This window comes from Pelodiscus sinensis, chromosome 3, assembly GCF_049634645.1.
Source record: "Pelodiscus sinensis isolate JC-2024 chromosome 3, ASM4963464v1, whole genome shotgun sequence".
NCBI lineage: Eukaryota > Metazoa > Chordata > Testudines > Trionychidae > Pelodiscus > Pelodiscus sinensis.
The window spans coordinates 86,678,341-86,706,024 of NC_134713.1; the positions used below are offsets into that span (position 1 = coordinate 86,678,341).

The window sequence follows — 27,684 nt, forward strand, 5'->3', positions numbered from 1 at the left end:
GCAGGGGCTTGCCTGGATCTGGCCCCCAAGGTTTGAGGTTCTCTTCCAGTATTGGGGAGCCCATAATGATGTTCCAGATTCCCATGAGGCTTAAGAACAAAAAATCTACTAGCCTAGTCCCCCTAGGCTGTGGTGTGCAAGGGAAATGTAGGAAGCGTCTTTCTGCTTCTCAGATGAGAGCCACATCAGTGAGGATGTGTTTTGAGGGTTTTTTTGCTTCTCACTTGCCCCCCGAATGATTTTTTCTGTAGGTCAGTGCCCCCAAACCAAAAAAATATTTCCCACCCCTTCATTAAAGCAAATGGGAGGTAAGCATGATCTTAAGTGTTTTACTGAATCAAGGCCATATTACATGTGTATCTAGAATATTAAAGAAATGTTCTATGTTGCCATTTCATTAGGCAAATTTGATATACTGTAATCATAACTTTGTTAAATTAAAATCACTGGCTTTTCAAACAAATAAAAGACAAAACAATCCACACTGAAGACTAATCTCTAGCTTCAGGCTTATTTGAAGTAACTATTTTTTTAAAAAGATGGCCAGACTAGATGAACAATGTAATCTTGATAAACTATTTATTTTGCATTGTGGTAAAACATACAGCAAGTTACCACAACAAAGTGATTACACAATAGTTGTTTGTAGGATTACTTTACATTTTGATTATATCACATGTGGATGCGAAGTGGGAGCATGTAAGCAGGTACTTTGTGTGAGCTGAGAAAGATCAATGTAGACAGTGGACATGCAAATACATGGTGTATTGGTTTTATTACATGAACTGCCCAATCCTGGAAAGTGTACATGAAGACAAAAGCAGCTGTTGAAATGGCTGGCATAGTTTCTTTTTTCCTGAACATTTTAAAAACAAGTATGAAAGTCAAGTTATTTTTGTTACCAACTACTTCATGTAATGATCTTTTTATCAGATTAAACTCTTGACTACTTTAAGACACTTTTTGTGTAATAGCTCTAAATTTTTTCCTCTTCCATTTATTTCCTTTAGTATTTTATTTTTACCGTTAGTAGAAATAACATGCATTTCAAGAAAAAACATAACTTTTTAGCTTCTCTGTTCATTTTCTGTCTCTTTTCCCTTTCACTTGTTTATAAGGTTAGCTCAGCCATTACTATACTAAAAGAACACTGTGGCGTTCTGCCAAATGAAAGCTCTCATACATCTTTTTTCCTCATTTTTTAATGGCTGGTGTGTTCACAGAATGTATTTTTACAGTAACTGCTTCATTCTCATAAACAATAATACTTTAGAGATCACAGCACAGTGCATTTGCTACAGAGGAAGATAGTAGTCCTAAAGAGACACTAAATGTATAATATTGTTGAGATTACAGTGTTCCCCTTTGCAGCTTATTTCATCTTTTCACAAGTTTGCTACAAAATAATGGAGAGTTTAAATTTCTGCACAGGCTTGCAAGTTCAAATCAAGGTACACTGTTGGTATTCCTCAAATCTGAAGAAATCAAGGTAAATCTGATTATTTAAAAAAATGCTAAGTTCTATTAAATGTGAATCAGCTTGGACTAAACTTTGTGAAGACAAGTGTCATGCATTCTGTCCTTCCGTGGCAGATTCAAATTAAGGGTTCCATGTTTCCTGCTGCTCAACATCAAAGGAGGAGGAAAGAGTAAACAACAACCTCAAAACTTAAAGGAGCCTGGGGGAGCCGTCTCTTCGTGGCATAATGCGATCACTTTGTAAACCATTGAAAGCCCATGTATACACCACTGGGAAGGGAAGGTTACTCACCTGGTGCAGTAAATGGAGTTCTTCGAGATGATTATCCCTATGGGTGCTCCAGTTTAGGTGCTTGAGGGCTGCTGCACCTCCCCAATCAGAGACTTAAGGAAGGAGTACCCACAGTTGGCTGTGCATGCAGAGCCACCAGCATGCAACACTTGAAATGGATATCTTGTACATGCGGCCAACCATCTCCATTTCCTTCTTTGACCTGTGTGTAGATGATTCTGAAGCAGAGAGTAGGAAGGGTGGATGGTGGAGCACTCAGAGAGACAACCATACTGAAGAACTCCAGTTACTGCCCAGGTGATTAACCTTCCCTTCTTCTTCGAGGAGTGTCTCCGTGACTGCTCCACCTTAGGTGATTACCAAGCAGTAATTGTGTTTGGTGGAGGAAACTTCAGGAAATGTGAATGGGTGACTGACTAATTTGTTGACCCCTGCTCATTTTGGCCGAACAATACTCTCAATCTACTCGCATGGGGTGAGTAGATTTTAAGCCGGCACGGCGCCGCAGCGCAATCAGCACATGCGCAGTGCGGTCTGTGCAGGCGCAGCGTGCCAAACCACGCGACTGGAGAGCGGGGCTCACCGCTGCTTGTCAAGCCCTGGAAATGACTATCAGAGTCTGCGAAAGTCTGAATGGCAAAATACTGTGTGAATGTGTGTACCGAGGCCCATGTGGCAGCCTTGCAGATTTCCTCAGTTGGTACGCCCCGGAAAAAAACAGTTGATGCTGCCATATCTCTTGTGGAGTGAGCCTGTACGTTGGACGGGGCTCCTGAAATATAGTATAGGCCAGGTGTATACATGTATAGTATACATCCTAAGAGCCATTTGGATAATATTTGTTTTTAAATGGGTAATCCCTGTGATCTCTCTGTAGATGAGATAAAGAGTCATGGAATTCTAACTAAAGGGTTTCGTGCACTCTAAGTAGAAAGAAACTGCCCTGCAGATGTCTAAAGTATGCAGCACCACCTCCCTGCCATCCTTGTGGGGTTTCGGGAAGAAGACAGGTAAGCGTATGCGTTCGCTGCAATGGAATGAGGCAAGTTACTTTGGAAGAAGTGTGGGGTGTGTACAAAGGATATTCTTGTGAAAAATTGTGGATGCGGGGAGGGGGGGGTCCGCCATCAATGCTCCCAGCTTGCCTACTCTTTCTGCGGAAGTAATTGCAGCAAGGAAGATGACCTTCATCGATAGATGTAATAGGAAGCAGGTAGGCAGAAGCTCAAAGGGCCTGCCCGTAATAGACCTGAGCATGAGATTTAGGTCCCATGCAGATACTGGGTCCCTTAGTGGGAGAAATATATTGGCTACATCTACACTGCAGGCTTCTTGCACAAGAATGTCTGTTCTTGTGCAAAAACTTGAGGAGCGTCTACACTGCATGCGTGTTCTTGCACTAGTAAATTTACAGTAAAGCATCAGAAGAGAGGGCTTCTTGCAAAAGAGTTATTCCTTGCCTCTCAAGGAATAAGCCCTCTTGCGCAACAGCTATTTCACAATAGGGCAGTGTGGACGGGCAACAGGAACCCCTATGGCTAAAATGGCCATCAGAGCTTTCTTGCGCAAGAGAGCGTCCACGCTGCCAGGGACGCTCTTGTGCAAAAGCACATCTCTTGCGCAAAAGCACATGGCAGTGTGGACACACTCTTGCGCAAGACCTTTTGCACAAGAATTCTTGCGCAAAACTGTTCTTGCGCAAGAAGCCTGCAGTGTACACATAGCCTCTGTGTAAACCTCACAAGAATCATTTTCTAGGTGGGTGAGTAAAAGCAAAATAACCCTGTAGTAGGGAATGTAGAGCTACGATGGTTGCAAGGTGAACCTTGATAGAGCTTAAGGATAGACCACTCTGGTGTAGGCCTAGGAGGTAGTGGAGAATATGTGATACCCCCATAACTGCTGAAGAGCAGTTATGCTCCCAGCACCAAACTGTAAACCGGTACCACTTTTATTTATGTGTTTCTCTCATTATAGGTCTGTGGCAGTTCATGATGAACTGCTGAATGGCTTCTAGACACTTTCTCAATGAGAGTTAACCAGCTAGCAGCCATGCATAAAGATGATGGAGTTTCTATAACCTCCCTAGGCAATTTATTCCAATGTTTAACCACCCTGACAGTTAGAAAGTTTTTCCTAATGTCCAACCTAAACTTCCTTTGCTTCAGTTTAAGCCCATTGCTTCTTGTCCTATCTTTAGAGGCCAAGGAGCACAATTTTTCTCCCTCCTTTTTGGAACACCCTTTTAGGTACTTGAAAACTGCAATCATGTCCCCTCTCAGTCTTCTCTTTTCTAAACTAAACATGCCCAATTCTTTCAGTCTTCCCTCATAGGTCATATTTTCTAGACTTTCAATCATTTCTGTTGTTCTTCTCTGGACCTCCTCCAATTTCTCCACAGCTTTCTTTAAATGTGGTGCCCAGCGCTGGATATAATACTCCAATGGAGGCCTAATCAGCGAAGAGTAGAGTGGAAGAATGACTTCTCGTGTCTTCCTCACAAGACTCCTGTTAATGCACTCCTATACATTTTATGTGCTCTGTAGCAAGGCGGGTTCTACCGGGACCCCAAGTCTGGTTCCGGATACACCCGGCCTTGCCTTTTAATCTCTCACTAGCTTGCCTTATTTGAGTTTTCCAGCTCCATCAGAGTTCCAACTCAGTCCCGGGTCCCTCGCTTGAGAACTGCCACTCATCGCTACCCAAGGATGCTGCGCTGGCCCTCTAGCCCTAGGTGTCTCTTGGGTTTCTCCCCGTGGCCTCGGCACCGGGGGGGAGGGGGGGAGGTAGAAGCACGGCCTCATAGCCCAGCCAGGATCTTCTCCCCCCCCTTCTTTTGGGCACGCTACTCCTTTTAAATCTGCCGTCAACCTTTTGGGCTGGCACCTGGGGATGACATCAGTGTGCACCCGCCCGTCCTGTGGGCTGGCACCGGGATGACTTCAGCCCACCCTGGTCGCTCCCCCAGAGGTGCCCGGGCCCCTTCCCCAGCGTGGGCGGATGCCCCTTCCCTGCGGCGCGGACCTCCACGGGTCCTAAGGCCCCCGACCACGGGGAAGCTAGAGCGCATGCGTGACCAGCCCGCAGTGGCTGGAGACCGCCAGGTAAACACATCCTCAGCCTCGCGCTCAGAGTGCAGGGGGGCGTGTCCCGCCAAGCAGAGAGAGGTGGCCCCCTGTCACATACGCCTATAAATTCTAAAGTCTGGGTAAGAGTTAGTGTACACTTGGTAGGTTTATCTTGAGCCCCTGGCAGTTGAATAGGGCTCTGGTGGTTTTGACTGCCTGTTCTGTGTTGCATGCTGTGGGGCCTTTTAACAGGCAATTGTCTGAGTATGGGAATATGGTGATTCTCATTCTGTGCAGGTGGGCTACCACCACTGCAAGGACCGTTGAGAAGACCCATGGGGCTGTGGAGAGTCCAAAGGGTAGCACTCTGTACTGGAAATGCAAGTCCCTCATCATGAATCGCAGAAAGCATCCGTGATATCGATGTAGCTAGCTATGAACATAGGCATCCTGAAGGTTGGGGATAGATAGCCAAGCTCCCTTCTCCAAGGCAGGAATGATTGTGCAAGGGTTACCACCTTGAATCATTGGGATCAAACAAAGAGGCTGAGTTTGTGGAGGGTCTATCTTAGTCTAGGATAGGCCTCCATCCTCCCATCTTCTTGGTGGTAAGGAAGTACTGGGAGTAGAACCCCTTGCCCCTGTGCACTGGAAGTACTTTTTCTCTAGCCCCCAGTTAGAGATGTTCTGCTTCTTGTACGAGCATGTTTGCGAGAGGGGTCCCTCAAGAGGGACAGGCAAGGGGGGCGTGGGAGGGAGGGATAACTATAAATAGGATGCAGTAATAAGTTTTGATGATTTCCTGGTGGTGGTGATGGTACACCATGCTGGATAGAATGCTAGTCTACTGCCAAATGTGATAAAGGATTTGAATTGCTGCCATGGAGAAACCTGGACTGTCAAACCATCAACTGCCGCTTCAAAACGCTTGTTGTGACATCAATGACTGCTGAGCTGTTGTCTGCTCAGGGGCCTATCTGTGCCTGCTTTGGCATGGTCAGCACCAGTAGTCATAGTGCCTGGGTTGCTGATTGAAAGGTGCGGGCCTGTACCTTTGAGTGAACAACCTTCCCTGTTTTGTTTTTTTGTAACAGGCATGTTTATGCCAAGTGTCTTTAGTGTGGTCCGTGAGTCCTTTCATATGTGAAGTGAGGCATTGGTGGATTCAATGAAGAGCTTGGTTCCTTCGAAAGGCAAGTGTTCAACTGTGGCCTGGACTTCTCTAGGGAATCTGGAGAGTTGGAGCCATGAGGCCCGTCTCATGATGACCACAGAAGTGCTCGATCTTGCTGTGGTGTCTGCGGAGTCTAGTGCAAGTCTGTAATGGTGTTCAAGAGATTAGTGCACCCTCATTAATGTTAGACTTAAATTGTTCTCTTTTGTTATCAGGGAGAAATTCAATAAAAGACATAAGCTAATCAAATATATTGTGTATTGGGCAAGAAGTGCCATGTAGTTGGAAATTCTGAGCTGAAGACTGGCTGATGAGTATGCCATACTCTCACCAGGTCTAATTCTCTTCCAGTCCCAGTAAGAAGGGACAGTGAGGGTAGCCTGCTGTTTGCCTCTCAGATTTACAGCATCCACCACATCAGGGAGTTTGGGATAAGATGGGAAAATGTCTACTCTTTTAGGAGCAACATAGTGTTTCCGATCTGAGCTTTTGCAGATATGGTGGCCGGCGTCTCCCAGATGGTTTTTGCTGGATCCATGACAGCTTCATTCATGGGGATGGCAAGTTTGTCATGTAGAGAGGCATGCAGCATATTCGTCAGCTTATGCTAGGTCTCTGGCATAGCTGACGGAGATCTCTAATGTAACTGCAACTCTTTTAATGAGTTCTTGAAATGATTTAAAATCATCCCCTGAAGTTGTATTATCCAGAGATAATGAAGAGATATGTGTAGGTGGGAACGAGTCAGGTGTCCTTTATATCCACATCCTCCTTGTCACCACATGTGCTAGAGTGGATGCGTGACCAAGCCATAAAAGTCTGAAAACCGAGAGCTGGTGATGGCTGCTGTGGCTATTGTGCCTGTTGCATTCTGTAGGCTGCCCAAGGTCCCTGTATAGCCAGTTGAGTGGAATTGGCGGCAAGAGCGACTGTGGTGGCTGTCACTGCTGTATCTTTTGGGGGGGTTCAGGTGAGGAGTGCTTAAGCATATGTATCTGAATCGGCTCCTCATCATCACTAGATAGGGATGGTGCAGCGATAGCCAAGATAAATGAGACCTCAAGCTGGGCTCCCTTACAGACAGGGGCTGCTGCAGAGCAGCCTCCCTTGCCCCGCCCCCACTGCTGCCTCTATTATAGGCAGCACCACAGGGAAGAGGGTCAGGCAGCACCATGGAGACCGTGTGTTTTAAACCGGCTGCCCCCAGCACTGGCTCCTGCTTTTATGTCCCTAGACAATAACCATTACAATATTGAAGTGCAAATATGAGTGTGGCCTCAGGAAAATTTGACCATAGTACACATGTAAATATGTGAGGGCAAACGTGAGTATTTGCACCCAAAAACTGTTTCAGGTAACAGAGAAGATTTTTAGTTTTATTCAAAATGTAATAGGATTTCTGTTATAAACTGGAGTTTATCTTATCAAGTATATAAAAAGAGTTGGCTAAGGGCTAACTATGAAAGGTGTATGTAAAGGTCATATTGTAGCCATCTTGCTTATATGTCACCCACATAAGGCACCATTATAAGGAACCAACAGCAGTTATAAATATCCTCTAGAATCCTTCAATTAGAATCTTTTCCTAGCTATTTAACTGTTTGTCTCTAAAGCTATTTAACTAACTCTGATAAATGTGCTACATTCAAAGACAACAGATTTTCTCTGAAGAAGCATTTACTCTATTGGTAATGTTTTAACCAAAGCAGAAAGAATGCAGCAACAGAATAATAAAATTAAAAACTAATAAAATATAGTTTCTTACATCTTTGAAATAACATTTTCCAGAGTTCATCGGCAATAGGGAAGTTAAAAGTACTTTCCTTATATAGAAATCAATATTAAGTTGTAAACATTTTCCCTGCACATAACAGTTGTCAGCACTTAGCTGACTACATGAAATTAAAACAACAAATATTTTACTTGTGAAAATTTTCATCTGTTTCTTCCAAATGTAAAAGAATTTCTTCTGCACATTCTACTGATGGTGCTCCTGTGATTTTTTCCTTCACACTCTGAAGTAATTGTCTGAGCATAGACTGTAACAGAGCTTCATCTTCACAAGAAAAATGAGACATCTGTGAAACATATGAAAGTATTGTAACTGTATGTTCCCTAAATTGATTTTCACAATCCCCTTTAAAAAAAAGTGTAAATATCTTATACAAATATCACTTTTTTCTGTGGTTACCCCGATATGAAGTTATACCCTCACTTTACCAAAATACGTAGTATACATATAAATGCATTTATACAGAGAAAGGATTTAATAATTTTATTTCCAGGTATGAGTGCCCTGTTTTAAAATGACAAACTAATGTCTTATCTACTTAATATAAATTGAGGTGGGACACTCTTAATCTGAAATAAAGATGCCAATGCACAGATTTACACTGAAATAACTGAAGGTGCGAGATTACAAAGGATTAATTTTGTTTCCAGTTTGTGTGCAAAAAAACCTGTGAACATCTACTATTAAGAGGATTAAGTTTGTTAGATAGCAGCATATATAAAGATATAGGGGCCTCATCAATAAAATCCAGAGCTGATAACTTTTTGAGAAACCCAGAAGCCATCTCCCAACCCCTCACAGACACAAGCACAGGTAAAAAATGAAAAAGCTATTGGGAGACTGGGAACCCTCTTAAGAACATCTTCTTTCATAACTGTCTCTGACTGATAGATATTTGATAAATGTACAGCACAGCCATGTTTGAAGTGAGAAATGACTTTCTTAGTCCACCACACAGTCTTCTATAGTTCAGATAATCTCTCCTATTCAATATCCTCCCACAAGTTTTTATTTTTGGATCTTCCCCTCCAGGAATAATTCCAGGGCCTGACTTGGCTGGTGCTCATAGCTTTCCCAAGCAACAAAAGCAAAGTGAAATTGACATTTGTTACTGTCCATGTGCCTGTCAATATCAGAGTGACCTGACCAGAGACTTCAATTTCATACTATAGCAGCAAAAGTGAGGCATTAGTGCTGTATATCTGTATGCCAATGTATGCCAAGTCAACAAGACAGATTTGCATCAGCTAAAGATGTGAGGGTTTACTCCATTAAAAAAGTTTTAATTCTGCCTTCAGTAATGACTAAAGCATCTCACTTTCCAAGGAAAGTTTGCTGTTCCCCAGTGATAATTTGATTTTTCATAATCTATACTGAGGAAGGTTGATTGGTGTTTTTTTTACAATTTGAAAAAGTCTACAAATCTAAAAACCTGTAAATGCCTGTACATAAATGATATACACAAAGTTAGAAAAACCTGTAAAATGAAAAACGGCCACTGACAACCACTATTAACCACACCAAAAAGTAACCCAGAACAATTAAAGGGACTGCTTTCTACAAAAGGTTTTTAATATTTAAAACCAGAACAATATATCAACAACAGTTAATAACACTCAAAATCTGAAGCATTTATCTAATGATAGTGGAGATTTTTATATTTATTTCATAAGTGAAATAAAACTGTGGCATAACATCACGGATTAGTCACATTTAATACAATTCAGGACTTGCAATTCTACTAAAGTACTATTTTAAGGCATTATTTTAATTGGTTTAAAATTGTTCTTTGCCAAAATAGTGAACTTGTAGAGTAATATTTCATTTTGATCAATCATAAATTGAAAATTATCTCAGGCATCTGCCACCAAAAAAAAAATATATCAGAAATAGCTTTTAAATAGAAAATTTATACTCTCTGTTATAGTCTTACAACTTCATGGTGTCCATTCGCTATTTAAAAAAAAAAAACCTCAGTCTTCCTAAAAATCGTGAGACTCACTGCATTCCAAAGAAGTAAATGACACATCCTCACAAGTGTCTCTATTATCAGTTTGTGAATTTCATATCTCCACATATAATCCTGAATCCCTAAGAATCATTAAATATTGTCATGTTTATATGGATATATAGACACGCACAACACGGTGTTTTTAAATTATGTCAGGTGTATATAATATCAGGTGTATATAAAAGTTAAAATAAAGGAATAAACACACCATTGAAAAGTGTTTACAAAGACATCATGACGATTGTCTATAGTTAAAATCTACAAATCTCTTGATATCCGCTTTATATCCGCAGGCATTGTTACCCACCAGCTCTGTGATTATTGGGGAACCAGAACATGGTCACCTGTCAGCCTTGTGCTCTTGGGGAGTCAGGGAGTGATACTCATGGAAAACCATTCCCCTCCCTCAGGCCTCTGCTAGAATCAAAGACAAAGCAATGAAAAGGCCGGGGAAGACACACCTAAACTGCTTCAGACAAGGGTGATACAATTAAGGAAACACCCCAGCCTCATTTGCATTAAAGATGGAACAGAGGGACATCTCATTAGCATACAGAATGGAGAGCAGCTCTTCCAAGGCAGGAACCGCACTGAACTATGGGACACCGAAAGCAGAGAAGCACTGCCTGATGGGAAATCCCTGCTCCAGATGCTAATGAACCTAGGCCTGCTCACACCCAGATTAGTCATTATCAGACCAATTCTAGTAACGATCCTATTGACATCTAAAATACTGAAACTGCCTAGTTGCATTGTGAGCTCGTTCAAGGAACATCACCCATAACCAGGGGTGATCAATCTCTATTGTCTCTCCTCTTTCTCTTTGAACTATCCCTATAAAAACTCCTATCCTTGCCCCAAGAAAACTGTTCTGATACCTGGACTTAAACTGCATCAGTTCCATTGAGACTTCTTCATCTCCTGTCTGATCGTGCTGGGGGCTCTGTCCTGCTTTTCTCCTGCCCTCTGGACCCCCGGCTACCATCATCATCTGGGAACCCCGATCAGTGCAAGCTCCGTGGAGTGGTGAGGTCTCTCTCTCTCTCTTTCTCTCTCTCTCTCAACTATCTCTCTAAGCATAGCCTCCTGACCCTGCCCTGTGTAAACTGTTATATGGTTACCTAACATTTGTAATCAGCTTCAATTTAGATTTAATATTGTAATTGTTAGATTTAATATTGTAACTGTTTGATATCTATTCAATACGCAGAAATAAATCACTTTCATTGTTAAACTGGTTGCTTCTCTCTCTTTCTTTCTCTTTTGCTCACTCTTCCTTAAGGGGTGTTGTTTTGGCTTCCCCATTTGCTCTGCAGCAACGCTTCTTGTACCCAAGCAAAAGATCCCTGTAGTGCCCAAAATCCTGTGGGGTTTGCTCATCGTGTGGTTTACCTGTGAATGAGTGGGGTGTGAAAGTGGGGATAGGGGGTGCTGAACCTGGGGGCTTATGAGGATGGCAGCTTAAAGTGCTGTTTAATCCAGCCCACGGAGTCCAAAGGCACATGAGGGTGCAGTGTGGCATTGCTGTGAAACCCAGCCAGCTGAGTCCAGGGACATATGAGGGGGTCAGCTTGTGAGTGCTGAGTACCCAGTCCTCTCAGACGTGCTCTGATTAGTGGGTGTGAGTGTCTGTGTGTGTTGCTAAGGTGGGAAGAACCCCATCCTGAGGAACCTAGTTCCTGCAGGAGAGCTCCAGTGGGAGGGGGAATTGGCAGCAGGGAGAATTCAGCTCCATATGAGAGCCCAAGTAAGCACCAACAGCACACTGATAGAACTGTTAACCTTCCCCCAGTCCCATAAGGGTAACCCTGATAAATGAGCATACCCCAGAGTATTGGGCAAATCTGGTAACAGCATCCATGGAAATGGATGTGGATAGCCATGGCTATTTTTGTGGATATCTATAAACATACAAATTTGCAGATGCAGATACCAATTTTGTGTCCATGCAGGGTTCTATTTTCAATTCAATCTGAATAATATCATTTGGTTTAAAGGAGTACCATCGATTGAAAGGGACAACAAAAGGTTTGTATGTATTTGTTTCAACTGACTTTGTTCTTTTTTGCTTCCCTGATTTAGATCTTTTTTAGTGAAAATGCATCTGAAACACCAAATCTAGTTTTCCATGATTTTGATATAGGACCTCTCAGTTGAGAGGTCTATGATCTATGATGTAGGTTAATCCCTGTTCACAACTCCATAAGAATAAGGGTCCACCCATTGGAAAACGTTTATATGATTAAAGTTTAACATGCTAAATGAAGGAGGAGGGGTAATTAATTTTACCAAAGACCAACTTAATCCAAAATGTTAACTTATTACTGAAGTCAGACTATTTTAAAATAGTGTTAAAATTAATTTAACTATAAATTCCTACTTCCTTCAATTGCTCTACTTTTACTTCACTCATTTTGCTGGGACTCCAGAGTAAAGAGGACCTGAATTTCTAATGGAAACTGGGGGTATGGTAGGCATGGCCTGGGGGAAGGGGGGGGAGGCATACTTTTCAGATCTTTATAATGTATTATATAGAAACTTAAATAATCACATACCAATTATTCCTTTTGGCAAAGTAACAACATTTTTAGAGACTGGGCTCTTTTTAAAAAATTTACAATGGTTCCAAGTAAAAGTACTCTGGGCACTTGACAACATAAATGATGTCAATTACCTTCATCCGCATCCATTTTTCAAAATAGCGGCCTTTGACATTCGGTCCATCTCCACACACACACCCACCCACCCACCCCCCCTTTTAGAGGCATTTAACAAATGTAAAGAGGCGACTGTCAAGACACACAGCTTTGAAGCAAGTCGGACACTTTAAAAAACAAACAAAACTTCCACCACGGAACTGGGGGCTGCCCCCGACGCAGACGCTGCCCCCATGACCGAGAAACGCTCAAGACTCTCTACCGCGCTTCTTTCATTCCCGCGGCTGCAACGCGGCTCCCCGAGCCCGGCTCAGGCTCCGCAGCGCGCCTGGGAGCCGCCCCAGCGGGCCGGGGCCGGACATTAGGTGCAAGGGGGTGGCTGGGGCCTTAACGCCGCGCTTGTTTCAACGTCGCCGGGGGGGGGGGGGGCTGAAAATCACCCAACTACGCGTGACCGCGGGGACAGGGGCCCTTTCTCCGGATCCAGCTTCCTCCCGCTCGCCTCGCTCCGGCTGGCTCGCCCTGGAAGGATCCGGGCAGGGGGGCTGCGCCCAGAGACGCCCCCGGGACCGATCCGCGCAGGGCTGCGGGGGACTCCCTGAGCCAGGCCCCGGGAGGGCTCTGACACAAAACAGTGGACGTGGAACCAGCCCCCCCCCCCCCGCAGCGCCGCGCCGCGCCGCGCCGCCGAGGGGCGGGAGTCACCTTGTGGCAACGGCCGGGCCTCCAGCGTCGTTTACCGCCCCCAGGTGCGCGCAGCAGCGGCTCGCGGAAGCTCCGGCCCTTAGCAACCAGCCACGCGCCTGCCGCGCAGTCTCACGGGCCCCTAGCAACATCGCGAGAGGTCTGGCGGGAAGGGCGGGGTCGCGACACGTGGGCGCAGGCTGAACTCCGCCCGGGGCAGCTGCTGATTTGCTCAAGCGGCCCGAGGCCGCTCGGAGGGGGATCGCTGGGGCAGAGGGAAGTCACTGCTGAATGACACGAGCTCACCCGCTCCTTTCTCCCTAGCCCATGGCCTAGTGCATCTCCTGCTGAGTTGGTACAATAAAGCCTAGTCTCTCTCGCCTGCTTTGTCCCCTTCAGAAACTGGCGTCAATAGGGCTGCAACCGGTGTGCACATCTCCTGCTGCTTTCAGCCAGGGTGTGTCTAGACTACATGCCTCCTTCGACGGAGGCATGTAGATTAGCCAGATCGGAAGAGGGAAATGAAGCCGCGATTAAAATAATCGCGGCTTCATTTAAATTTAAATGGCTGCCCCGATCTTCCGATCAGCTGTTTGTCGGCAGATCGGGGGAGTCTGGACGCGATGCCCCGACAAAGAAGCCTTTCTTCATCGACACAGGTAAGCCTCGTGAAACCAGGCTTACCTGTGTCGATGAAGAAAGGCTTCTTTGTCGGGGCATCGCGTCCAGACTCCCCCGATCTGCCGACAAACAGCTGATCGGCAGATCGGGGCAGCCATTTAAATTTAAATGAAGCCGCGATTATTTTAATCGCGGCTTCATTTCCCTCTTCCGATCTGGCTAATCTACATGCCTCCGTCGAAGGAGGCATGTAGTCTAGACACACCCCCACAGTCTCTGAGGCTGGCAGCTTTCCCCAAGAATCTCCTGACATCTGTTCTTCCAGAGGAGCTTCCAAAGCTACCTTGGGGGCTCAGCTGACTCCTTGTCATTTTTTTCCCCTTCATCAGTCTTCCACATTGTCCAAAGTATGGGAAGTGAGTAGAGAGACAGTCAATCTGCTTTCTTGCCTGTCCGCCTCTAAACATTTAAGGAAGTTCTCTGCTCCATTACTTTACATAAGTGTGACGGGACGCGCCGGCCCCGCACCCCACACGGCGGCCCGCCCCGCACTCAGCCCACGGTCACTCTGGCTCTCCTGGGCGCCACCCAGGGAGTACGGCAGCACTGCAGGGCCTGCTCCTCTGCCGCGGCCCGGATAACGGGCGGCGCGGCGGGGCGGAGCAACTTCCGGATGTCGACGCACGGCGGGGGAGGAGCCCGGTGACGTGGCGTCAGGCGTCACCAGGACCGGACGCACGGCGGGGGAGGAGCCTGGTGACGTGGCGTACGACGTCACCACGACCGGACGCCGGCGGGGGATTTGAAAAGGAGAGCGGGGGAGTGGTAGGGGGTCGGAGGAGCAAGGCGGAGGAAGGAGAGGGATGGAGAGAGAGCGAAGCAGGGAAGAGCAGAGGAGGAGGAGGAGAGAGCGGAGGAGGAGGCGAGGCACAAAACACAGAAGGAGAGGCACGCAGCACGGGAAGGGGGGAAGTGGGGTAACACAAGCGGTGAGGGGGACCACTTAAAGGGGGAAGACCAGAGACGACGGGGAGCAGGACGGGGCTCCCGCATTACAATAAGGAATGGGTGGAAGTCACCTTGTGGCAACGAAGGGTACACACTTTGTCTGTGTCTACATTGGTGCGATCTTGCGCAAGAACACTGACGTTCTAATGTATGAAATCAGTGCTTCTTGCACAAGTGCTATGATGCTCCCGCTCAGGAATAAGCTCTCTTGCGCAGCAGCCTTCGTGCACAACAGGCAACATGAATTTCTTGCGCAAGAAAGCCCTGTGGTTAAAATGGCCATCAGAGCTTTCTTGCACAAGAGAGCGTGTACACTAGCATAGATGCTCTTGCGCAAAAGCATATCTCTTGCGCAAAGGCACATGCCAGTGTAGACACTCTCTTCTAGAAGTGTTTTTGCACAAGAACTCTTCCGCAAAAGAGTTCTTGTGCAAAATCATGCCAGTGTAGACATAGCCTTTCTGTAAAGTAATGACAAGGCAAACATCATGGATTACTTTTTCTCAAGACAGTAATTTGGAGAGCTTTCCAGGGAAGGCTAGAGCTTATGGAAGAACAGACACTAAAATAATTTCAGAAAAATCTGCTCTCTGCATTCCAAAATAAATAAAAACCCTGCTAATCTTCAATCAGATGAGAAGCTCGGAAACCTGATCCTCCTGTACCTTACTTTACTTTTACTATGATGTAATTAATTTGATTGAGGCCTATTAGTCTAGATTTATTCCAGCAGAGCCTGGTCCTACTACATAGGAAGGTCAAAGTAAGATACGCAACTCCCGCTATGTAAATTACATAGTTGGAGTCAGTACATCTTGCATCACATTTCCATGCCATCCACACAACAGGAGGCCAATGGGATCAAACATTCACGTTGGCTTCCCTTACTCCTCATGAGTAGCAGGAGTACCGGCATCAATGGGGGCAACCTTTGAGTTCAATCTAGTCAGTCTATACTACAACCTGCTAAATTGAACCCCAGAAAATCAACCAGAGTAGTGTCAATCTTCCATGTAGTCCAGGCACGCCCCAGGAGAACAGATTCTGGCACAATCAGTTATCTTCTTTGCAAGGATTTACAGTGTCACACAGGATAACATAATTCTCCAAGCAAAGAGGGAAACATAACAAGTTCATTCAAATTGATATATACTGAGATTTTCCCTCCTTCAAACAAGTGAGCATCAAGCAAGAATGGAAGCAAGAGGATTGCACCATTAATTTTAATTTCTATATCATTTTTCAGCAGATGGTTGCAATAAGTAATACAGTGATATGATACAATTCAGATACAATATGGAGAAAGATAATGTTGATAATTATTACATTTTATGCTACATAAATATGCCATTTTTAAAAATTTTATAGCCAACTAATTGGTTATCTAATTATCAGTACTACTAGTATTCCTTTTAAGAACCTGAACTTGGAAATGACAGAACAAACTATAAGTCAACAGGGCTCTGCACATATGCAGAGATTCACTTGCATGGACTCGCAGTTTGGGGTTCAAGTAATCAATATGCACTTACTAAATATCTGTTGTGTGAAGTGATAAAAAATAATGTACAGGCAGTCCCCGGGTTACGTACAAGATAGGGACTGTAGGTTTGTTCTTAAGTTGAATCTGTATGTAAGTCGGAACTGGCGTCCAGATTCAGCCGCTGCTGAAACTGACCGCCAGTTCTGACTTACATACAGATTCAACTTAAGAACCCCAAGCTCCCCAAGTCAGCTGCTGCTGAAACTGATCAGCGGCTGATTCCAGGAAGCCTGGGGCAGAGCAACTCTGCCTCGGGCTTCCTGTAGTTAGCGCTGGTCAGTTTCAGCAGCGGCTGACTTGGGGACGCCTGGGGCAGAGCAGCTGGGGTGCTGCTGGGTTGCTCCAGTAGCACCGCTCCTCGCTCCTTGGCGCTACTGGACCAACCCAGCAGCACCCCAGCTGCTCTGCCCTAGGCGTCCTGATTCAGCCACTGCTGAAACTGACCAGCAGCGGCTGAATCAGGACCTGGGGCAGAGCACCTGGGGTGCTGCCGGGTTGGTCCAGTAGTGCCCAGAGTGGCGCTGCAGGACCAATCGGCAGCGCCCCAGCTGCTCTGCCCCAGGGTCCACAACAAAAGCCTGGTCTGCTGCAGGGGGGGGGGGGGCACACTAGCTGCGCCCCCCCCCCCCCAGCAGACCAGGGACACGGGGAGCAGAGCCGCAGTGGCAGCGGGGTGCCGCGCCTCTGAGGCTTTGCTCTGGCAAAGCCTCAGAGGCGAGGGACCCCGCCGCGACTGCGGCTTCAGTCCCGGTGCCTGTGGTCTGCTGGGGACCGTCCCCAGCAGACGACAGGCACCGGGAGCGAAGCCGCAGTAGCGGCGGGTTCCCGCGCTTCTGAGGCTTTACCAGAGCAAAGCCTCAGAAGCGCGGGAACCCGCCGCTGCTGCGGCTTCAGTCCCAGTGCCTGTGGTCTGCTGGGGACCATCCCCAGCAGACCACAGGCACCGGGAGCGAAGCCGCAGCAGCGGCGGGTTCCCGTGCTTCTGAGGCTTTGCTCTGGCAAAGCCTCAGAAGCCCGGGAACCCGCCACTGCTGCGGCTTCAGTCCCGGTGCCCCTGGTCTGCTGGAGACGGTCTCCAGCAGACCAGGGGCACCGGGAGCAGCTTACGAACGGGGCTTTCTCGCCCCGGAGCTCGCAGGCAGCAATCCGCCACCCCGACCTCCGGGGCGAGAAAGTCCTGTTCATAAGTGCGGATCCAACATAAGTCGGATCCGCGTAAGTCGGGGACTGCCTGTATCGGATTGAAAAATTAATTTGTTCTATCAAGAGGGGTATAAGAAATTTCCTCAAGTGCATGGGAGACAACTGTCAGCAATAAAGGAAATTTATAATAATTTGGTCCTAAAGGGCTTGAGGAAAGCAGTAACATTAACTGAAGTCTTGTCAGTTTCTGGCTTTCACTCTATAGTCACATTTAAGAAGCTAGATGAGCTGCAGAAATTAGGAGAATGGAGGGAGAGGAAGAGACTAGAAGGAAAACCCCCCAAAATGAGGGAAAAGCAAATATAGTTTCAAAGTTGTGATAAGCTACCACTAAGCTTAAATTAGAAGATACAGGCACCTAACCCACTCAATGTCACATTTCTTAGCAGCTGGAGAAGGATCCTGGGCTTCTTAGTTGCTTACTACCCTTGGACCCTGTTGGCTTTCTCCACATTTTCCATACTGTCCTTTGCCTGCTAGGTTTCTAATAGTTTCACTTTCAATTTTTTTCTTGAAATGGCACTAACCAATGGAAGAGATATGAGACCCAAGAGCAAGAATTTCATCCCTGCAAATCCTGGGGATCAACTGAGAAAGCTCTCTTTGGGTACGTATACACAACAGCATTATTTCAAAATAACTGATGTTATTCTGAAATAACTACACTACAAGCCTTTATTCAAAATAATGTTGAGCAGGAGGACTTCTTTCTCTGACTCATGGCAGCCCTCATTTCATGAGGAGTCATGGTAGTGGAAGGGATAGTGTTCTTACTTTGACTTCCTGCTGTATAGACAGTGACAAAAGCGGAATTAAGCTATGCAAATGACCTAGCTGCAACTGCGTAGCTTAATTTGACTTTAGCCCGGCTGCGTAGACATACCCTTTGAGACTGCAGTGTCCTTTCTGGGGTTATAATTGGTTCTCATTGTGAGATTTCGTCCTTCACTAAAGAGGTTGAAGGCTTGGAACAGAATTTCAGCTTCTTGAATCAGTATTAATTTTTGTGCAGACAACCATCAGGTTTGGAGCACAGGATGCAGCAAAAAACAGATGCTTTCTGGCGTGTTTCTCCTAATATAGAGAGTTCCTGTCATACGGTCTCTGGGGCACAGATGCATCTAAGATTTTCACAGGAGCCAGAAGTGGAACTGATGTTTTTCCCTCTCCTGCCTTACACTGAACTCTGTTGGCTTCTGCTTCCTCCTGCTTGTGATAATTGAAGGATACCCTTACCTACAGTAAAGTACTATACAAGCTTTCTTCCTTTCTTCTTTACTTATCCACAGCGCAAAACTCTCTATAAAATGCATGTGGCAAAATTGCAGGTTGTAAACACATGAACCTTAATTTTTGTCAATAAAATTCATATTTGTGCTTTATCTTGATGGTACTCAGCAGTGTTATGTAAAAGTCCTTTTTGATTAGTTTTCCAACTGTTAATTTCTCTCCACTGGAATAAGATGCATGGTCAACATAAATTGTATCAATATGAGTATACTGATTTAGTTAAGTTGGTATAATGTTTGTCTTTGGACTCTGGAATATCATTTTAAACTTGGTTTGTATATGTTTAACTATTGCCAGTAAGATAAAAATGTAAGTTTTGCCAGCACTACTTTTCAAAAGCTTTGTTTTTCTTCTTGTCAGCATTAACTTCCCATGATTCATGTCCATTGCTAAGGAAAAAAATAAGCTTTTCAGCAATTATACCTTCATATATTTTGAGATGCTATGGTTTTTCCATACTTTCTTAAAGGGAGGCCATCCCTACCTAGTCATCTAATCCTAGTCATCTTCTGATTTATTTGGAACAAGCTCTTTGGCTGGATTTAGATGATCCAAGATGTTATAATAAACTACAATATTTTAGAATAGTTTTATTTTGTATTCTAATGGGTTACCAAAATAGTTTGGTTGTTCACTTATGCTCATAAATCTCAGTGCTCAAAGGTTTCAGGCTTTACTCTTTCCCCCATCTCATTGAATTACTGTATTATCTGGTCATGTTTTTGCTCACTGCTTGTTGATTTGGTTTATGTAGATAATTTAAGCTATTTTATCTATTGCATTACGAAATAGGTAAGAGTGAAGGACTCTCGATCTTAATCACTGTTACAGTAAGTAATGGGCACATCCAATATTAAAACACAGAACTTTCATGCTCCCCTCTTGAAGATGCCATTGTTTCTCTATGGTTTTAAGCAAATCACTTTTTTTTTTAAGTTTTGTCACTGGTAAAATGAAGATAATTCACATTGCTATTGTGAAAAGAACTATGACAGTGTCAAGTATGATGTAAGTGCTAATTGGCAGTTTTACTGTAATTTTCCAATATAATTCAACAGCAGTTTCTATTCTAATTAGTTTTGTTATTTATACCTCCTGTAACCTGAAGGTGGCAGCAATATTTAACTGCTGCCCTGTGCATCTTTTTGACTTTTGAATCTATTGACCTGCAATCTGGTACTTGTTTAAGCATTCATTTATTAAGGAAAAGTTTTTTGCAATACTATATAGAAATATTTCCCATTATTATTTTTATTTTGTGGTGGAATTATTAAAATTTTGATTTATATTCATTCTGTTTAGTCATTGTATGCAAAGTAAAGCAATCTACTCCATATCTGAGAGCATCTGTGCATCTGTCTGTGAGTCTGTTTGTTCAAGAACGCCTTTTAAACAGTAAAAGCTAGCTCGGAGAACCAAATTTGAGTTGCAGCTTCCTCTCATCATTACTTAAAGCAAGGTCAGAGTTAGGATTTACCAAGACAATGGGATGTGAGTGGAATGAGATTGTTTCTGATCAAATGGAAAGGGGGATGGCTTTGATAGCAGGGACACGTATACTCCAGTAGGATCACAGGAGGGCAGCAAGCAAGCGTCCCCACCACTCAGGCCCAGGAAAGAGGGCCACACCACTCCAATAGCCCTGGAAAGCCGCAGAGCAGCTGCTGGTTAAGCAGCGTGGCTTCCACTGCCCCCAACCCACCCAGGGCAACAGTCAGCCAGGCAGCGCAGCCTCCACTGTCCTAGGTCAGCCCCATGAAGCAGCCAACAGCTACCCCCAACATCTTCCCTGACACTTGTATCCTGCCCCCCCATCCCCTTTTCCTGAACCCTCCCACATCTCCTAACCCTCTTCCCTGACTCTGGCACTCCTCCATCCTGCTCTGGGCCATCCACTCTCTGCCCTGACTCCTGCACTCCCAGCCTCCTGCTATGATCCCCTTCTCACCCCACATCCCTGACTCCTGTGCCACCCTTGCCCCCAGCCTCCTGTCCTGAGGGACCCAAGCAATGCCTGTTAAATCTTTTAGTACTCTATAAATAAAACTGAGTTGTTCCAATTGCCATGCCACTTGAAACCAGAGCTTGATATCTCATCTACCATGGTGATTACATTGTACAAGAAGGGAATAAATACAAAGTGAAGAATAAATCACGGATTATTATTGTTTTCTTGCTTTTGTTAGTATCTCTGGTAGATGTTCACTGACAAAAGTACTAAAATGTTTTGTGTAAATAAAATACTCTGTTCTCACATGCAATAAAATGATTAATTCCATTAACTTCAGTGATTTTTGGATTATTGAACATTCCTGGGTGGATTGTCTAACCAATGACTGGGTATCATTCTAATACTATAAAAGTAATCTATGGACAGCGAATGGAGAATATAAATGGTGCCATGGAATCCCACTCAGTCCCTCTCCTTAGTTTGATTTTGCACCATTTATAATCACTCTGTTTCTAGTCAGTCAACCAAGTTTATCTCCACACCAGACACCACAGTATTTTAATACAAACATCATCCTTTTGACCTCCTTCCTCACATCATATTTTTCTTGAATTCAGTATACTTCAAACTGTTTCCAATCATTCTTGGTATATGCTGGAGCAAAGCAGTTATTGGTGTTTCATCTATTATAGTCATTTGATAAAACTTATTCCTATTTGCAGATCTGTGTGCCTTTCTCCAAGCAGAGTGGACTGAGACCTGCAGATCCAAGCTGCAGTATAGTTAGAGAGTTATCATAGAAGAGAGAAATAATACTCTGCAGGATGCTCCTCTTCTCCAATAGCTACTCCTAGGAAGCCACTTGTATAGTGCTTTGTGCAGTTCCAGCTCTGCAGAAGGGAAGAAGTCATACTGCTAAAGGTGGTTTGGTAGTAGTACAAAAGCAAAGGCTTTCTTAATGGATGCTCATTGCTTCCAGTGGAGATCCTGGGTTTAGATCTACTCTGCACACTTATTTTGAAATAAGCTATTCCGGAAGAAATACTCCGAAATATCTTATTTCAAAATAGCATGTCTATACTACAGGGAAACCTCAAAATTAGTCCAAGGCAGGCTTCCCTAATGTGGATGTGCTATCTCCCTAGAATGCACTGGGGAGTAATTAGTTTTAATGGCTCTGGGGAGGAGCAATTTCAAAATAGCAGCAGTGGAGTGTCCACACTACTGCTATTCCAAAATAGCTATTTTGGAATAAGCGTTATTCTTCATGGAATGAGGTTTAGAGATTTCTATATAAGATATCCGTTATTTCAAAATAACAGAATTTCTGTGTATACGCTCATATTATTGTTATTTTGAAATAATGTCAGTTATTTTGAAATAACTGTGATGTATAGGCGCACCCCTGATAGGCTCACTTATCTTGAGAGTTGAGCACACACACCTGATGGAAAAATAAGTAAGCAACTCTATGGACTCCTATGTGAGTTATCCCTATGTAGGGATGCAGAAAGGTCTCTGACTTTACTACTCTTCTGATTTATAATGAATCTACTAAGATGGTCACAATAGCTTTTTTGTACTTTTCTTGTTCTTTTATTCGAACATGAGTAATTGTATGTCATAAGATCTTTCCTTCCAGTAAGTCCCTATTTTGTATCCATAAGACCCTGATACATACCCACACGATCATTTTAATTTCAGCAGGTTTACCTTTCAGAAGCTGAATACCTTAATATCTGCCTGTATTTAGTCTCATCTTCCTTACAGTGAATTAGTACAACTAGTCCATGATTTCTTGCTCCAGATTTTTCTTAGCGCTAAACACTAATTCTTCAAAAAACAGGACTATGTAGCACTTTAAAGACTAACAAGATGGTTTATTAGATGATGAGCTTTCGTGGGCCAGACCCACTTCCTCAGATCAAATAGTGGAAGAAAATAGTCACAACCATATATACCAAAGGATACAATTAAAAAAATGAATACATATGAAAAGGACAAATCACATTTCAGAACAGAAGGGGGATGCGGGGGCGGGGGGGGGGGGGAGAAGGAAGGAAGGTAAGTGTCTGTGAGCTAATGGTATTAGAGGTGATAATTGGGGAAGCTATCCTGGTAATGGGTAAGATAGGTGGTGAGCTTTCGTGGGCCAGACCCAATTCCTCAGATCAAATAGTGGAAGAAAACTATCACAACCATATATACCAAAGGATACAATTTAAAAAAATGAACACATATGAAAAGCACAAATCAAATTTCATAATAGAAGCGGGGGGGAAGGTAAATGTCTGTGAGCTAATGATATTAGAGGTGATAATTGTGGAAGCTATCTTTGCAATAGGTAAGATAATTAATGTCTTTGTTTAAGCTTAGGTGTAAAGTGTCGAATTTAAGCATGAATGACAGTTCAGAGGATTCTCTTTCAAGTGTAGTCTTAAAAGGTCTTTGAAGCAGGATGCAGGTAATCAAGTCATTGAGACAATGTCCTTTCTGGTTGAAATGGCAAGAAACTGTTTTTTCTTTGTGATCCTGTCTAATATCTGTTTTGTGGGTATTGATTCTTTGGCGAAGTGTCTAAGATGTTTGTCCAATGTACATAGCAGACGGACACTTTCAGCACATGATAGCATAAATTATATTTCTGGATGAGCAGGAATATGTGTTCTTGATCTTATAACTCACTTTATTAGGTCCAATAATGGTATCAGCAGAGTGTATGTTTCAGAAGCAATTCATCAACTCCTCTTCTTTCCTGGTGTTATGTTAAAAAAGCCAACAGTTTTGTGTTCTATCTAGCTCAACTTAACCTGTACAATGTGTCATTGTTATAATTTCCTTTAATGTACAGTACTTTTGTATAGAGAAACTGTCCCCTCTCTTCCTTTCCTGTGTCCTTCATCCTTACACAAATTTTAGTCATTAATATTAGCTATAACATTCCATATATAGGGTTTTCCCACTACCTTTACCTTTGTAAAGCCAGAAATTTAAGATATTTGCTTCCTTAGCATTTAGTGTAATGTTCATATTTAGTGACCTATACCTTCCTTTTCAGGGGGGAATGCAAAGAGGCTGGGGAAAACCTAATTAGAAATGATACACAAGTAGGTTTGCCTGGTTCATTTTTAAGTGCTTCAAAATGTTTACAAATATTCCCCTTAGGACCGAATTCTGCTTTCAGAGGCTCATGTGTAGTTTGGCCCAGTAAGTTTGCAAATATATTTCACTTCCATGCATCATAAAATAAGCTCCAGGAAACAAACAGAATAGTTAATATTTTACAGATACTTTTGGAATGAGTAAATGTCCAGCAGACACATGGTTGCCAAATGTGATCTAATTTCAGATTTGATTCTGGGTGCCTACAGCCAGGAGAAAAAGAAGTCCATTAACTCCTTTGTATTCCTCCTCACTAAGCATTCTCAATGTTATAATGGAGAGCTAACTCCTTTGCACAGTATTTCTCAGGCTGAAACCAGAATGTTGAAAAGAAAAGAAAAGAAAAGAAAAGAAAAGAAAAGAAAAGAAAAGAAAAGAAAAGAAAAGAAAAGAATATTTTATTTTTAGTAATTTAAAAGTAAATGTAATGTTCATAAAAATGCCACATTTCCCTCTGCAGAATAAAGTCCCCAGTTAGCCACAGAACAAGTATAGAATAAAAAAATAACATTGTAAACTTCCCTGCCACTGCCTTACAAATGTGTTTCCAAAGAATACTTTTTATTTTATATGAACTCACACTCCTTGACTTTGAAGCAGGAGCAGCAAAAAAGGTGGCCAATTTGGGAGTTTCTGAGCAGATTTTATATAAGCTAGGGAGTGGTTAATGTGATATTTTATGTACACATCACAAAAGTCACCATCCCAGTTGGCTCAAATTGGCTTTTTTGTTTGTTTGTTTGTTTGCACTTTCTGTGGAAAAACTCAATGGCAATAGGGCTGCCTAACAGTTAATGTTTTCAAAGTGTATTAAAAATGGAAAGCTTAGTATAACGTAATTTACTCCAAAGTCTCAACCTACACTCCTAGGTTATGTCAATCAAAAATGTCACCATAGGCATTAGGGGCAAGAAACATAAATCATCTTGGGTATGTCTACACTACCCTCCTATTTCGAAATAGAATCATAGGAAGGGACCTCGAGAGGTCATCGAGTCCAGCCCCCCATCCTCAAGGCAGGACCAAGCTCCATCTACACCATCCCTGACAGATGTCTATCTAACCTGTTCTTAAATATCTCCAGAGAGGGAGATTCCACCACCTCCCTTGGCAATTTATTCCAATATTTGACCACCCTGACAGTTAGGAATTTTTTCCTAATGTCCAATCTAAACCTCCCTTGCTGCACTTTAAGCCCATTACTCCTTGTCCTGTCCTCAGAAACCAAGAGGAACAAATGAATGTAAGGAACACAGGTGAGGCTGAGTTAAAACCTTCATTAGATAAGCATTGCCACATTTCTTGTAAGTTTTCAGTAGCATAGCCTTAATTTTTTACAAAGTGTAACTTACTGATACTTAAGCATTTAGTATCTTTCTAAATGAGACATCTTTTGATGATAGTAAAGATAAGTTGGTACTTAGCAGTTACATTATAGAACAGTATTGTACCATTCCAAAATGCTTTACAGTGTACACTTGAGTTTAAAGTGCCTTGTTTTAAGGTTTTCTGGAGAATGTTTTAAATGGAAATTGTGCGAGTAGATGTTATAGCTGCAATCATGCGTACAGTGTAATACAGTACTATGTTGCTGGAGGGGCTTGTGTGTGTTAAGCAGATTTTGTATGAGTCTAGGTGGCTTTTGTGCATTTTTAGTATCAGAGACACAAAATGAAACTGAATGTTCTCAACACCCTTAATATGAGCAAAACGCACTTACCATAGTATGTTGCAGAGTGCAATATAAATATTATAGATATTTTGGTCAATACTTTAAGACCCAATCTGTTTTTTCATGGGATGGAAAAGCCTCCTAGGACTCTGAAGTAACAGAGCTAGGATGAGAGCTCTGCTACATTTGAAAGATGCAACATGTACTTTTCCCTGTGGGAGGGGAGCAAGTTTTGGCCGGATATAGAGGATGAGAAAAGCCAATGGTCCTGTCTCAAATTACACCTTTCATTTTGGGTGTGTCTAGACTACAGGTTTTTTTCAAAAAAACTTCTCCTGCATCTAGACTGCTGCTACATTCTTTCAAAAGTAAATCAAAAGAATGTGGCAGTTTTTTCGACCGCAGAAAACCTCGTTTTATGAGGAAAAACACCTTTTTTCAAAAGTGCTTTTTCGAAAAAAGGCGCTATGTAATGCAAACAGGGCTTTTTTGAAAGAGAGCATGCAGACTGCCTGGTTGTTCTCTTTCGTAAAAGCGGCTTGCTTTTTTGAAAGTACTGGTTGTAGTCTAAATGCTCTTTTTCGAAAGTGGCTTGCAGTCTAGACATAGCCTTAGATATTAGCTGAGAGCAGGTAGTGATAGTAATCCTCTATTAGGATTATTTCCCTTGCTTTTCCTTGGGATTGTGCTATGCTCCTGCACAAGGGCAGAAGATGGGGACAAAAATACCTTGTGGCCCAGCCCTTGAGAATTTCTACATGGATTTTTATAATCTAGTCTTTCATTAAACTAGATATTTTAAAGGGCAAATTAAGGATTACTGGGAAAGATCTCCTCAACACATATGAAAGAAAGTGTTCACACCATCAAATGACAAGTTGCCTGGGGACTCTGTGGTCCTTCCTTAAGACAAAGCATCTTTAGAAGGAAAAGGAGACCCAAGATTCTGTTGCCAGTCTTGTTATCCTTCTGGAGTCAGCTGATGTGATGGAGAAACCTACCAGGGTTTTGCTGGGCTCCTCAGTTAATTGTTTTGATTTGGTATTATTCTGGATTTTCTTCTGGTGTTCCAGCCCAAGCATAAGGCACGCTTCTGGAAAGACCCAAAACAGGAGGAAACCCTTTTTTTAAGAGTCTAATGTAGATGCTTCATCTCCTGCTGCCTGAGACAGGTTTCCATTTTGGTCCACAATTTACAGAGAATAGTGAGATGATCTTAACATCTTTCAGCAGCAGTTTTTGATGCAGCCACTCTCTTGAAGAGAAACTAAAGTCTCTTTCTTATTGTATCTACTATGTAAATTATATTAATTTGATCAATATGGCCACTCTTCTATAGATTAGCCTTCCTGTTAAAACTGTCAATACCATAGCAGAGGGACCTTTCTGGTTCCAGAGTTTTTTTCCGTTGCTCTAATAAAAAGCAACACATTCACTCCTTTGGCTGCTATTTAGCACTATGAAATAAAGGAAGAAAATAAGCTGAAAGGTAAATAATTACTTAAGTATCTTGTAAACTATACTAAGTAGTGATGAGAAGATGGAATATATTCCAACAATTATAATTAAAGGAGAGAGTGTATATATATTAACCTCAAGGACAGCTTATTCTAAGATTTCTGAAAAGCTGGTTCATCAAGAACAAGTTACAAAAATAGAGGTTAGAATTAAATAAAATCCAAATATTATGACTTGATTTAAGCTATTTGCTAATATTTGAAAATGTCTGGCCCTCTGTGTGTTTCCACAGTCCTAATTATTTAATTTTTCTTTGCCCCTAAATTAGTTCCACTAGCTTTCCATGGAGTAAATATACTTATTGGGCCAAATTTGCTCTCAGGAAGGCAAAACTCCCAGTGGAATCTCATCTTGCCAAATCCTAGTGCAGCCATTGACCCATGGGAAAATAATACAGTTCAGATAGAGGAGGGCCTCTCAGTTATAATCCTGGAGCTGCCCTTTAGCTGCCTGGCCTTCTCACCTCACCATGAAGGCAGATTACCAGACTATGTGTTTATGTGAGGGAGAAAGAAAAAGTCTCAGTAAGAGCTGGACCCCATCACTACAAACATCAGAG

At 43.2% G+C, this 27,684-nt stretch overlaps 1 protein-coding gene across 8 annotated transcripts in view; it reads right to left on the minus strand.

Annotated features, from left to right (window-relative positions):
• The window catches only part of TBC1D32 (TBC1 domain family member 32), a 205,113-nt gene extending 191,577 nt beyond the window's left edge, over positions 1 to 13,536 (minus strand). For 6 of the 8 annotated variants that reach the window (XR_012902655.1, XR_012902654.1, XM_014577940.3 and 3 more), the window contains exons 1-2: positions 13,179 to 13,315; positions 7,937 to 8,091 (exon numbers count right to left, since the gene is read on the minus strand). Coding sequence is in view for 6 of the 8 variants with exons in the window: in XM_014577940.3 (XP_014433426.2) it covers positions 7,937 to 8,091 (155 nt within the window). In the remaining 2 variants the exon portion in view is untranslated. Of the gene's footprint in view, positions 1 to 7,936; positions 8,092 to 12,913; positions 13,150 to 13,178 lie in introns of those variants that run through there. The other 2 variants (XM_075924061.1, XM_075924062.1) reach the window with 2 other exon arrangements.
• Between the last annotated feature and the right edge of the window lie 14,148 nt (positions 13,537 to 27,684).